At 49.2% G+C, this 12,971-nt stretch overlaps 1 protein-coding gene across 2 annotated transcripts in view; it reads right to left on the reverse strand.

The window, feature by feature from the left end:
• Trpv3 (transient receptor potential cation channel subfamily V member 3) overlaps positions 1-12,165 on the reverse strand; it is a 32,082-nt gene extending 19,917 nt beyond the window's left edge. For both annotated transcript variants that reach the window (XM_026780624.1, XM_026780623.1), the window contains exons 1-6: positions 12,047-12,165; positions 4,126-4,230; positions 3,924-4,010; positions 3,067-3,221; positions 2,171-2,347; positions 1,020-1,160 (exon numbers count right to left, since the gene is read on the reverse strand). In XM_026780624.1, the coding sequence (XP_026636425.1) occupies positions 1,020-1,160; positions 2,171-2,347; positions 3,067-3,221; positions 3,924-4,010; positions 4,126-4,230; positions 12,047-12,165 (784 nt within the window). The remainder of the gene's footprint in view (positions 1-1,019; positions 1,161-2,170; positions 2,348-3,066; positions 3,222-3,923; positions 4,011-4,125; positions 4,231-12,046) is intronic.
• Positions 12,166-12,971: the final 806 nt, after the last annotated feature.

Consider the following 12,971-nt stretch of genomic DNA (forward strand, 5'->3'; position numbering starts at 1 on the left):
GAGGGGAAGAAGGGTGGGAGGAGGGGGAGGGAAATGGGAGGCTGGGAGGAGGCGGAAACTTGTTTTTGTTTTTTCCTTTTCTCAATAAAAAAAAATGGAAAAAAAAAGTCAGAACAGTCACAGTCAGGCCCAGTGGCACTTCCTATTGCCTGTCCTTACTGTGATAGTGGTAATATATTTATAAAAACAACAGAATCTCACACTAAAGTGGGTGGATTTCACTATAACTAAGTTACACATCTTTTTTTTTAAACTCAAAGAATCTGTAAAGACAATGTGAACATTGTCAGAAAGGGGGAAAGGCATTTGTGTCTTTCTTCCCACTAACAATACCAACACACACACTACACATATACACACATGCACAGCCTCACATACAGGAGATATACACATACAAACACACACAGAGACACACCAAAAAAAAAAAAGTAAATAAAGCCAGGAGGTTGTTGAGGAAGGACATTATAGGCATTATAGCCAAGCAAGAGTACCTACCAAAAAGACTCCAGAACCTCAAGTCTGCAGAGATCACACCCTTACATAAATAGCACCCCTGTAAGGACATTTATCCAGCACACACAACACAACTGCAACTGCTTCTGGATTTCTGAGGGGTCAGGGGTTCTCCCCACTCACTCTGCCAGTCCGCACAGATAGCACCCATCTCTGTCTTACTGCTCTAAAGCAGGTCCCTTTCCTCCTCAGCCCAGTGTCCTCACCTGTCCTTCACACACACACACACACACACACACACACACACACACACACACACACGCCTCCCCAAGTTTGTTTCCTGCAGATGTGGCCCCTTCAGCTACCAGATGGCACTGTCAGGTAGGCTCTTCTACCCCAATGAGCCTCTCTGGAGGTGGCACCGGATGGATTAGCACCAACCCAGTCCCGGATCTGCAGAAAGGACTCTCTCTTGCAGCGCCCCCATGTGGCAAGACCGGTCACAACGGAGCTCAGGGCAAGAAATCCCTTCTCCTCTCCCCATCCCCCCCTTCAATGTCACCTACCAAAATAGAAGCCTTCATGCTGGTTTTTAGGGTTGAAGAAGATACCCTTAGCGTGCGCATTGACGTCAGCGCCTGCTGCTATGAGCACTGCTGTGATGTCTCCCTGGCGCCGCTCAATGGCGATGTTCAGCGCCGTCTGCCCTGAGAACAGAGCGAACAGAGCCGGCATGAGCACTCAAAGGCCTGGGATAACTTAAGCTGACCGTGGAGCCCCTTGACCCCAGGGAGCAGTAGCTGACTGAAAACACTAAGGGTATAGATATCGTGTGAAAGACACCATGTTGGTAGCCGCCTTGGCTCTGAGAAAGCAAGGTCGAGTGGTTCCCCGCCTTGGAGAAGACCAGGGCAAGGACCTCCTGCAAGCCTAACAAAGGGCTTGGTGGCGAAATCAAGAGGCTAGAGTAGTCTGAGAAGAAAAAGGACTTGTGACCAGGACAGAAAAGCCTTACTACAGGGATGGATAAGGTTGATAAATTCACTCTCTCAAAAATATGTTTTAAAAAAAAAACCCTCTCCAGTGTGGGAACCTCAGGACACCCAGGAATAGACTCCATCCTTGCCCTCAGAAGAATCTTCCGGGCAGGCCTAGTGGCCCAGGCCTGTAGTCCAGCTACTCAGGAGGCAGGGAAAGGACGATAACAAGTTCAAGGCTATCTGGACTGTGGAGTAAGCTCAAGACCAACCTGAGCAACTTAGTGAGATTCTCTCTTAGTGAGAGCCGGGGAAGCTCTCCTTAATTGAGCTACATCCCCAGAGCACCCAGTATTCCCACCGTCAAATCAGCTATGGCCATGCTCATCCTGGGACTTTTCCCCTGAGCTTGCTCTGGCTTCTTCTCATCAGCTAGGCTCTGGGTCAAAGTTGCCATTCTACAGGTACTCAGCCCGGTCACTCGCTCTCACATTACATCGTCACTGCCGTTCCTAGCACAGTCTGTCTACAGTAACGTTTTCAGAGCATCCCCATTTCCTGACTTGTCCACCCCTGCTCAGCATTATTCATGGGAAGGATGAGCAGCCTGCCTGCTGTGTGTCTGGCTTCCATGGCCAAAGTGCCTCTGTACGGCAAGACTGGCGTGGCTATGTAGCCACACCACATGGGCAATACCCGCCTCCGCCCTTTGCTCTTAGGTTGCCTCTGCCTACAGGTACCTTCATAGGCCTCTTCTGTGTACTCGGCATTGATGAACCTGCCCAGGATGCCGTTCTCCTCGGCAAAGGCCAGCAGAATCCGCACAATCTCTTTGGTGTTGGGGTTGATGTTGAGCAAAGCCTTCATCAGGCAGGTCTTTCCGGTGTCTGAGGCTGTCAGCTTGTGCATGAGGAAATCTGCAGATGGAGTCAAGGATAAAGGCAGGGCAGGGAGGGCTGGTTGCCCTGGGCCTCCCAAACAGAACAGGGTGTGGGAAATGGCAGCCTACACCTCAAAAGCACACCCTCTACCCTGTACTGGGGGGACCCCAACCCTGTACTACCTGGCACTCTTCCTTTCTCTCCTCACACCCTCCTCCGGCTCCCTGCTTGGTTTGCTGTTCACAGCTCTCTACCACCTATGAAAGCCTCATCCAGCACCCACTGCTCTTTGACCTTTGAACTTTCTCTGTGGAGGGGAGATAATGTCACCTGCTGCCTGGCTTCCCACTGGCCATATTTGTGCTGAAATCTCCATCCTACCCCTTCTCATGGGCTAAAAGTTAGCTTATTACCTCCCCATCAACCCGTTCCTCACCTTGTTCCCCCTAATCCTTCAATTCCTGCCAGTGCCTGAGGAACTCTCCAGAACTCTTCCCCATCTCTCAGGTCTACTACAGAGTTCCAACATTGTTTGAATAGCAGCTCTCTCCAGATTTACACCACCCCATAGCCAGACCATGCCCAACACCTGCCTTAACCCACCCATGACTCCCCATGGCCCTCTAAATCAAGCTCAAGATTGCTGTCAGTATCCAAGGTACCTCACGCTCCAACCCCACAGGAGATGGAGCAGAGGCCAAGCCAAACCGACCAGGGTCCCCAAGGCCTGCATCCCATCAGGGCCAGGCACTGACCAGACACGTCCAGGCCACGGCGCCGTCTGCAGAGCTCCTCTAGTTCTTGTAGCAGTTCCTGCAGCTCCCCCACGCAGCCCTCAGACACGGCTGCGAAGATGCGCTTCTTCAGCCTCTTCTTCTTCTGCCTCTGTTCTTCTTTGGCCAGGTTTACGCTAAGACCAGAAGGCAGGCATTGAGAATACACCCTGTATTCACCTCAACTCCTACCCTCTTCCGCTCCACCACCAGAGTTGCTGGCCTCCAGACCGCTGCTCCAACTCCTATGCCTCTCATGTCTTTTAGGGATGCCCATGTCTGTGCTCAGTGTTGTCTGATCCAGGTTCCCTTCCTATATCTATATGCAGTCACAGTGATCAAAACACACCTGTATACACACGGAGATGATCAAGGAGGATGTGCAAGTTATTACTTTAAAATTTGGAATTCATGGAGGGGAATACTCCCTTTCATCTCCCTATCTGAACTTTTCCCTCTATCCCTCCCTGCCCCCACGTTCTCAACAGACCTTTGCTGTAACATAGATTACTTCCTTTCATTTGTATGTGCTCTTGCAAAAATGCATACTGATGTTCTATGTGAATGGATTTTAAATTTATATAACTGTGTAACTTGTGCTAAAGTCCTTATTCTCCTGTCATTGTTTGGATGTTTTATAATGAACAAAACCATTTTATAATTTACTGATATTTCTCTCCTTTTCACAAAATGTCACACGCCACAACCATGGCCCAGGCCTCCAGACGTTTGTCCCAGCTCCCCAGGGATAATGGTTTCTTTCTCTCTCCTGTGCAGCCCAACCCTTTGATACCTCCTCTTGCTGAGAACAGTGACATAAGGGGGAGAGCCATACTGACCTTGGACTGTTGGGATTGGATGGGGTCTCTGTCACATCATCCTGAGGAGACTGGGGGGAGTCCATGTCATCACAGTTGCCAGACATGCTGGTAGCAGAGGAGAGGAAAGAGAAGGAAGAGAGCAGGACAAATTTAGAAATGTACAGTGCTGCATGCCACAGCCAGGCACAGCCATTTGTCCAGGCCAGCAGCCAGTACTCACCACTGTCGGATGTTGGAGTCCATCGGCTTGGAGAAGATGGGAAGAGAGGTCTTGGTGACTGTGGGGTTGGGCTCAAATCCTTCTATCTCCAGGAAGAAGTGTGCACTGGGGAGACACCCAATCAAGGCCATTAGAGCTGGGGTACGGTCTATGCGTCTTGCAGTCTTGCTACAAGGACCCACCCATACACAGGCCCTCAGCCTGTGTGCCATGTGTCCTAGCCTATTCCTCATGGATGGAGTAGACCCTGGGTTCTAAGCTGAGTCTGAATGGCTCTTATCTCTAGAATACCTTGTGGATGAACCCAAGAGGCTCACTGAGGATGGCCCAACACCTGAGGATCTGCAATTGTCCTCAGGTTGAAGACCTTTCATACATGGGAACAACATGCAGGTAAACACCAATGCACATTCAAACAGACACACATACACACACACACACACACACACACACACACACACACACACAATATGGGAAGACAGCAACAGGAGCTGGGTTTCCCATTGCCATTCAGCTGCTCCTAGAACCTAGACCTGAAGGCAAAGCTTTTTAGAAGGGGTCCCTCAGCTCAAATCCATGCAGGCCTTACAGCAACTTAAGCGAAAGGGCCAGAGTCACCCAGGCTGCTCTCACTGCCCATTAGTCCCTTTGTCATAATGGACTGAGAAAGATAGGGTAAGGCAGGGAGAACTCAAGGGACTGGCAGCCTAGACCAAAGATGGGGGTCTATGCCCCTAATCTCATCACTCAGGAGGCTGAGCCTGGAGATCATAGGTTCGAGGCTAGCCTGTGCTACATAGCAGGATTATCTCTAAAAAAAATAAAATATAAAATATATCATGTGAGAAGAGCCATCTTCAAGCTAACAGGCAACACCAAAGGGTAGCAAGAATAGGGGTGGGTGAGAGAAGAGCCCTTACATGCTGCTGTAGGGAACGTGGAGCAGTGCAGCCTCGGTGGGAGTCGGTATGAAGGCACCGCAGAAAGTTTACAATAGAACTTTCCTATGACCCTGCTGTAGACTCTGTAGATCTGCAGCAAAAAGAGCCCTACAAGGATACCTGTAGGTGTGCATGTTTCCTGCATCACTGTTCACAATAGCCAGGTTACAGTCAGCCAAGCTGCCCACCCACAGGTGAACAAATAAAATATGGTACTTTATAAAATGGTGTTCTAGCCAGCCCTGAAGAATGAGATTCTGTATCATTTTTGAGAAAATGTATGGAGCTGGAGATGAGCCTGCTAAGTGAAATAAGTCGACTTAGAAACACAAAATATCATCTTTCCCTCACATGTAGAAGATTGAAAAGGGACATAAAACTACAAGTGGAGGCCAGGTGGTGCTGGCACACACCTTTAATCCCATCACTCGGGAGGCAGAGGCAGAGGCAGGCAGATCTCTGTGAGTTCAAGACCAGCCTGGTCTACAAGAGCTAGTTCTAGGACATGCTCAAAAAAAAAAATCTGCTAGTGGAAATGCTGATAAAAGGAGAAGGAATAAGAAAGAATAAGAAGAATGCAAGAGAGGTGGCTCAGCAGCTAAGAGCACTGGCTGCTCTTCCTAAAGACCCAGGTTTGACTCCCAGCATGCACATAGTGGCTCAAAACCGTCTGTAACTCTCCTATGGGATCCTGTGCCGTCCCTCTTCTGGCTTCTGTGGGCATTTCACATACATATTTCACACACATAATATACAGACATACATGTATGCAAAACACCAATACACATAATAATATATATTCACATACAAATAAATGTTCAAAAATTATTTTTTAAAAAAAGAAAAAGTAACAAGAAGGGAGAATATGATCAAAGTTCATTATGTGTATTGTATGAATGTCAAAACGAAACCCCTAACTTTGTGCAATTGATATATACTAACAAAAAAAATAAATTAAAAATGAAAAAGAGCCGGGCGGTGGTGCCGCACGCCTTTAATCCCAGCACTCGGGAGGCAGAGGCAGGCGGATCTCTGTGAGTTCGAGGCCAGCCTGGTCTAGAAGAGCTAGTTCCAGGACGGGAACCAAAAAGCTACAGAGAAACCCTATCTCGAAAATCCAAAAAAAAAAAAAAATGAAAAAGAAAGGATAGGGAGGCTCAGAAGACATTTCCAGGCAGTGAAGAAGAAAGACGAAGCCATGGCCAGCTTTCTCCTCAGACATCAAGGGAATGGAAGACACACACTACCTCAAGAAAAGCCAGACGCTTTACCCAAGATATGCCAGCCACAGCCAGCCACACCCACGAATGCAGATACACATGACCTTGAATAGCACAGTCACACACTGGGAGATGAGTCTTCTAGTAACGTTAAGGTGAGGATCAGCTGAGGGTGAACTCAACTGCACAACACTCAACCCTGCAGCTGCTGCAGCTTAGCTACTGCTGGCCATGTGACCCACCCAGAATGCTGGTCTCCTGACTGCAGGCACGCAGCATTTTCTAAACACCTTTTCTGCCTGAGTCTTTCCCGGGCCCAGAAAGGCGGATGCTGCAAGGTGCAGCTCCTCCCATCTCAAGTTTAGAGAGAAGAGCAGGTAGGTGTGATCAGGGCCCCAGTCTACACAAGGCATCTGAGGCTAAGGATGAGTAAGCACCTCCCCCCAGGGCAGACGCGAGTTGGCCATAGAACCTGCTTCCCGCTGTCCAGGCTAACAAATGACACAGCAATGCACACTGTTCTGCTCAGTTTAGTCCTCCGGCCCTGCTTCCAGCTGAATCCAAGGCAGGAATTGGCTAAAAGGAGGCTACCCAATCAGGGCAGGCAGGAGAATCCTGGTCCCTCTCCCCACTTTAGGTACAGACAAGCCTAAAAGCTCATAATAAATCCATAAACAGAGCAGAAGACACACTGGTCCTCTCCCTCCCGGCTTCTGACCACCAAAGAGGAGCCTTCTGCCAGGCACGGCAGCTCACACTGTGGAGCACTCAGGAGGCTGAGGCAGAAAGATTGTTCAAGGACAGTCTGGCTAAGAACCTGTTGAGGAGAACAGAGGAGAGAAAAAGCGAGAGAGGAAGGAGAGAGAGTGTGTATGTGTGTCTAGCCTCAACTAGAAGCAAATACTTCAAAACAGAAGAAAAATATCAAAAGAGAGAAGACAAAGGGAAGAGAAAATCTTTGGCTGGGATCCAAAGCTTGGGTTCTGGTCAAGCTCTGCCTCTGCCGCCAGGTGGGCGCTTCCATCTTTGGACCAGGAATCCTCAGCTGATGGGATACTGGTTGGGCCTAATAATTCCCGGCCAAGGTAACGCCAAGACCATGCACTTGCGGACTGTCCAGCTGAAGTGGACATTGAAGGTAACCAGTCAGGTTACTATATACCCTGGTTTACCACTCTGAAGCTGCCCCACTCCACTGTGGCAGCAAGACTCAGAGGTTCCAAGCGCATCTCTTAAAGATTTGACCTCAAGACAGCCTGGTTGAGAACTGCCAGATTTTCTCCAAGCAAAGAGAGCCCCAAACCCACATCCATGGATTTTCCCCAAGAAAGTTTGGTCTGGTCCTCTCTTGAGCCTACCCTGCTACTGAGACTGCTTCACTCAACAAATACTTATCAAGTTCCTACAGTGTGCCAGGCACTGGTCCTGCATCTATGATACAGGGTGACTCCCTTCTTTTCCAGATCTGCTATTCCAGTGGGTTGATCAAAACTGACTCCAAGGCAAGACCGATGCATAGCACAGATAGGCCATTTGGTTCTTTGCTCTGGACAATACACTGTCATTCCGCTGTAAGTTTCCCAATAGCAAGCACTATAATAACATTATCTTTGATTTTCCGGAATCAACCTTGGTTTCCTAACGGTGATCCTGGTACTCAGAAGACCCCACTGAATGGATGCATGAAAGGGTAAGTGATGAATGAGACGTATTCAAGGGGAAGGAATAATGGCTGACCATGCAGAAGGACAGATGAGTTAACAGATGAACAGTGGGTAGATGACAGAATAACGGAAGAACGGATGGATGCAAGATGCATGCATGCATGGATGGATGGATGCACGGATACATGGATGCACAGATGCATGGATAGATAATAAATAGTCAAGTAGGTAGATAAGGTGGAGAGGTCTGTGTATACAACCAATACTCAGATAGATCAACACAACCTTAACCTGTCAATGGGAGAGGCTGAATCCTCCCTGTGACTGGCTGTGACCCCAACTGCTGAAAGCTCTCGCCTTTTCCCGCCCCACCCCCTCCTCAGTCTCATACACAAAGTTGAAATGGGGTCTTTTGTGACTCCTCTACCGAGTCCCCTCTTCTCAAGGGCTCCTCAAGAGATCAAGATTGATACAGAAAGGCACATCACGTAAGTATTCAGCACTGAGGCCTAAATCTGAGGGCCTCACAGAAGGGAGAAAGCATCATCTCACTGTGCAGTGATCTGGCTGGGCAGCATCCTCACTGTCTCCCACACTCCCCTCATTGCCTCGCCTGACCCCTCATTTATTCCTCCACTTACTCAAAACTAATCACTTGCCCATGTATGAAACTGAGGGGCTAGGGAGGTGACAGTCACCCCTTCCAGAGACCCCATCCTCAGAGATGTCAACCAGGACTAACACATTTGTCCCAGTGACCACATCAGTCTCTTCAGGGAGAGGCTGGGTTACAGCAGCATGAGAACAATGGAGGCCCTTATGACTGAGGTCAGGAATGAGAGGTTCTGTACGTGATAACTGGAATACAGAGTGGATATTGAAATATGCCTCTGGTTCTAGAAAAGCCCTGGAGTAGGGAGAAAGAGAAATGCTTCCTGGGCTAGAAAGGAAGTCTGTCTTGGAAAAGGAAAGCTTTGGATCCAGAGAACAAGACGTGGAGAGAGGAGTAATGACAGCCAGGCTGGGGAAGACCAGACAATTAGGCAAGGGCCTAACTCACGAGGCAGGGCCTGACCCATCCCTGCCCTACTTGGCATTAGACAGCCACATCCCACCCACTATCATAAGCACAGGGGAGGTCTGGACCACATGACAGCCTGGCTCCTTCCTGCTGTAGATGCTCATTGTTTATTCCTTTGGTCTAGGCCAAAGGGTGCAACCTGGGTGTGGTTACCTTGGTGCACACACAGCTGTATGTCACTTCTCCACCATTTCTGTCACTTTCGAGAGAGCCCCAAGACCAGGAAGCAGGGCTACACAGGAGCTTGTCTAGCCATCGACTCTGATCCAAGAAATGTCCAAGTGTCCAAACTCCCCAAGGCCAGCTCTCTGACCCTGGACGTCCCCTTGCTTAGGGCCCAATAAAGAGGTCAATGTAGCAACTTCTGAAGGGTTGACACGGTGGCTCAGGAAAGCTCCCAGGTCCAAAGAGCTCTCCGCTCTGTAGACCTGTAGGCCTCCGGCCTTCAATTCTCCCATGAGCACGTAACCCAATCATTCATAATGACTGCCATTGTACTCTGTCTTTACAAATAATTTATTCTTTTTCTTTTTTTCCATTTAGGCCCAAGACTTATACTCATTTCTGAGGAAAAGTCTCAAACCTTCACACGAGAACCCCTCAGAGAGTCTGCAGGACCACAGCTTCAGGAGACAAAAGTCACACCTCATATCCTTGCCTGGGCCAGGTAGCCTGTAACTAATTTCAAGAACAGACTTGGGCTTCAAAAAATACAGTTCAGATGGGCCTGATGTGAAAGAATCCAGGATTTTCTTGAGATCCTGTCCACAGCCTACCCCTATGCCCAAACCTCTCCTTGGAGTGAAAAGGAGACCCGAAGAGATGGACCATATTGGCTTAGGTTAGCTGTGTCTCTGCTACTTCCTGGATGGGCCCATGAAGATCCAGGCTGCCCCCAGTTGCATGCCACCTGTCTCACCTCCGCTTCCTCCTAGCTTTCTCTCTTGAGAAAGGGTAGAAGCTCTGCCTGGGATCTTCTAGGCCCTCTTAGTTGGTACTTCACACATGACCTTGACTCCCCACTCCTGCCCTTGCTCCTTTGGTAGGCTCTTGACCGAGGTAACCCGCCATCCTTCTGAGTTACCACATCAGAAGGGCGTATCTTCTGGCTTTTCCTTCTCCTTCTTGCCCCTAGAAGATCCCATGACGAATTCCACTCTCATGCATCCCTTCCTCCTTCCCTGAACACTCAGGCTCGGACCTTATCAACTGTCACCTGTTTCCCAACAACTTCCTCCAGGTCTCTCTGCCCTCAGTCCCCCTTATAACACATTGTTCACATGGGTCACCCAGAGAAACATTTCCAAACTTCCTCTCTCCCTGCACCATCCATCAGGAAATCCCCTGTGCCTCCCCCACTCCCCCACTGTGCACTTTAACAGATCCCCAAGACCTGGCCCTAACAGGACTTGTCTCCCTGTGACTCTCCTGCCCTGGTGGCACTTCAGCTACTAAAATCCTCAATCCCTGCTCTCGGCCTTCACTCTCAGGACCCTTTCCCATCAACTTCACCTACCAAAGCCCACTCTAATGTCACCTCCTCTCTGAGGTGCTCCAGAGTGTCCGCAGGCTCAGAATGGCCTGCCTCTCCTCAGTCTTCCTCTGTCATGGGTTTTTTACTTACTCCAGACACTTTTCAAATTCCCCTTTGTGCCCACCCCTCCAGGCTATGAATAAGAGTGGGTGTTCTTTATCTCTGTGTTAAGGTGTCTATCCCCTAATACATAGGAAACCTCAGTGATTCTAACTTTAACCAACAGGCAGACAAAACCAAGTTCTCCACTGACCCAAGAGGAGGGCAGGCAAATGAGACATCCTAGACTATGAACCGGAGCTAACCTCTTGGTGTAGCTTGGCCCAATTGAGAAGTACCCAATCAACCAAAGAGATCATCCGTGGGCATTTAGAAGTCTGCTCTCTGTCCCAGCATCCTCAACTTAGAAGTGAGACAAAACCACTCCAGCCCTAGGCAGCTTCCAGGAGCCCCATACTGTCAAAGTCAACACACACTGTGCACTGATCCCCTGGCTGTGCTAACCACGTTGTCAACATCATGGCAATTAACTGTGTCTTATAAGCTCGTTCATTAGTAATACCATCTTATAGAGAGCCAGCTTGACACAACTATAGCCACTTTGATCACAATCTCCATTTTTCCAACCATATGACCATGCCATGCATCTAAAAACATGTAGTCATTGCAGTAACTGAATCTGAACATGGGCTTGTGCATCCATAACCCCAGCACACAGAAGGTGGAGGATCCTAAGTTCAGGGCTCCTTGGCTATGTATCAAGTACCAGACAAGCCTAGGAAACATGGCAAGATCCTCTCTCAAAAGAAAATACTCAAGCGAAAGCATTATGTGCCCAGCTTGTTAATTGACAGTGGCCATGAGAAAAGCTGGTATATTCTGGTTAGTTACAGCCACCTTTATCCAGCTTAGCCCAAAATATCCACCTGCTTGCTTGCATGCCAGGATTCTCCTGTTTTGCTGCTTCCCAAAATACATTTTTTTCTGTAAGTTCCCAGAAATTTACATTTTGCACAATACTGAATCCATCTTTCAGTACCTTCTGCCTCCCCAGGTTTCCTCAATACAGCCTATTATACAGAGTTGATTCCATGGTAGATTGAAAGCTACTACTTGTGTAGGTGAGAAGAACATGCCCAGCTGAGGACCCAGGCTACTTAGAATGACACCCACATTTTTACTCCTCTTCTCAAGAACGGCTTTAGCAACCCTTACACGTCCAAGAGCCTTCCTGAATGTTCTTGCTTCCATTCTCCCATCCCCTCTAAGGAGAATGCATCCCTGTGCCAGTCATGAAGACATCAGCAAAGGCACCTGAATATGTAGTACTGGTCCCCACCCCCAAGTTACGCCCAGCCTGTCATCAGGCCACTCCAGATGACACTCAGAGTCTTGAGTCTATGGGAGACAAGGGATACCTGGAGTGGGTACCTTCAGAGCCCCACACTGTACAAAGCTCAGGCCCAAGCCTTCAGCCTTACCTCTTCTTGGTGGGAGTGAGATCTGCTGGCCTCTTCTCTGTCAGCACAACGGAGTTCCCGCTGGGTGCAGTGGTTCTTCTGCCCATGAGGGGCACCATCTCCTTGGAGTGGGCATTCATTGCTGGAGCCCAAGACATATGCTGAGGTTAAGGAGAGCAGGGGGGTTGCTTCTAGGGGTTTCAGACTCTCATGGGGTACCATCTGCCTCCTGCTTGTACCTCTCCAACAGGAAGTTCACTCCCTATCTTTCCAAACGGTCAGCCTTTCTTAGGCACAGGCAAAGTGTTCCCATGGTTTCTGTATCCCCTGCTTCTGCAGTCAGGGTACCGACCACAATTTAAATCATTTTAGATAACTCACTCAGATATGGAAGTAACCCCCAGCCCTTGCCTGCATCCAGATGGGTGCCCTTTAAAGTTTGACTCTACCCAAGGCAATCAATAGACATACAGAGCTGAAAAGGCTTTGCCAGGCCAAGAACAAAGGTAGACAGAGGTGTGCCTCACCCTCCCCCATCCTCTGGTTTCCCTCCTGAGAAATAGTTGAATGGTCCCCAATAAACCTGTGCCCCTGACACCAATTGCCCCATCCTTCTTGGGCTAAGCCCATGAGTGTGGGCTATTCCGAACAGCTGGGGCAAGTGGGGGTCAGGACAGTCTGGACTCGGGCTGCAGCAGCTATAATTAGCTCCTGAGTCAGACTGTACGCCTTGCATCCTCACCTGTTGGACTCTCTCCCTGCCCTGGGATCCAGGTCCCTCACTCGGGAACTACCAAGTCACACCTGCCAGGGACCTAACACTGACTGAAATGGTCTGACCTAGGAACACAGACCAGGCAGAGGCCACAAGGAGATCCTCCATATCTGCTATGTCAGTATCTGTGAGCAGCGGGGCCCTGCTCCTCTTCAGTGCTAGGATAGTTCA

Source organism: Microtus ochrogaster, chromosome 7, assembly GCF_000317375.1.
Source record: "Microtus ochrogaster isolate Prairie Vole_2 chromosome 7, MicOch1.0, whole genome shotgun sequence".
In the NCBI taxonomy this organism is placed as follows: Eukaryota; Metazoa; Chordata; class Mammalia; order Rodentia; family Cricetidae; genus Microtus; species Microtus ochrogaster.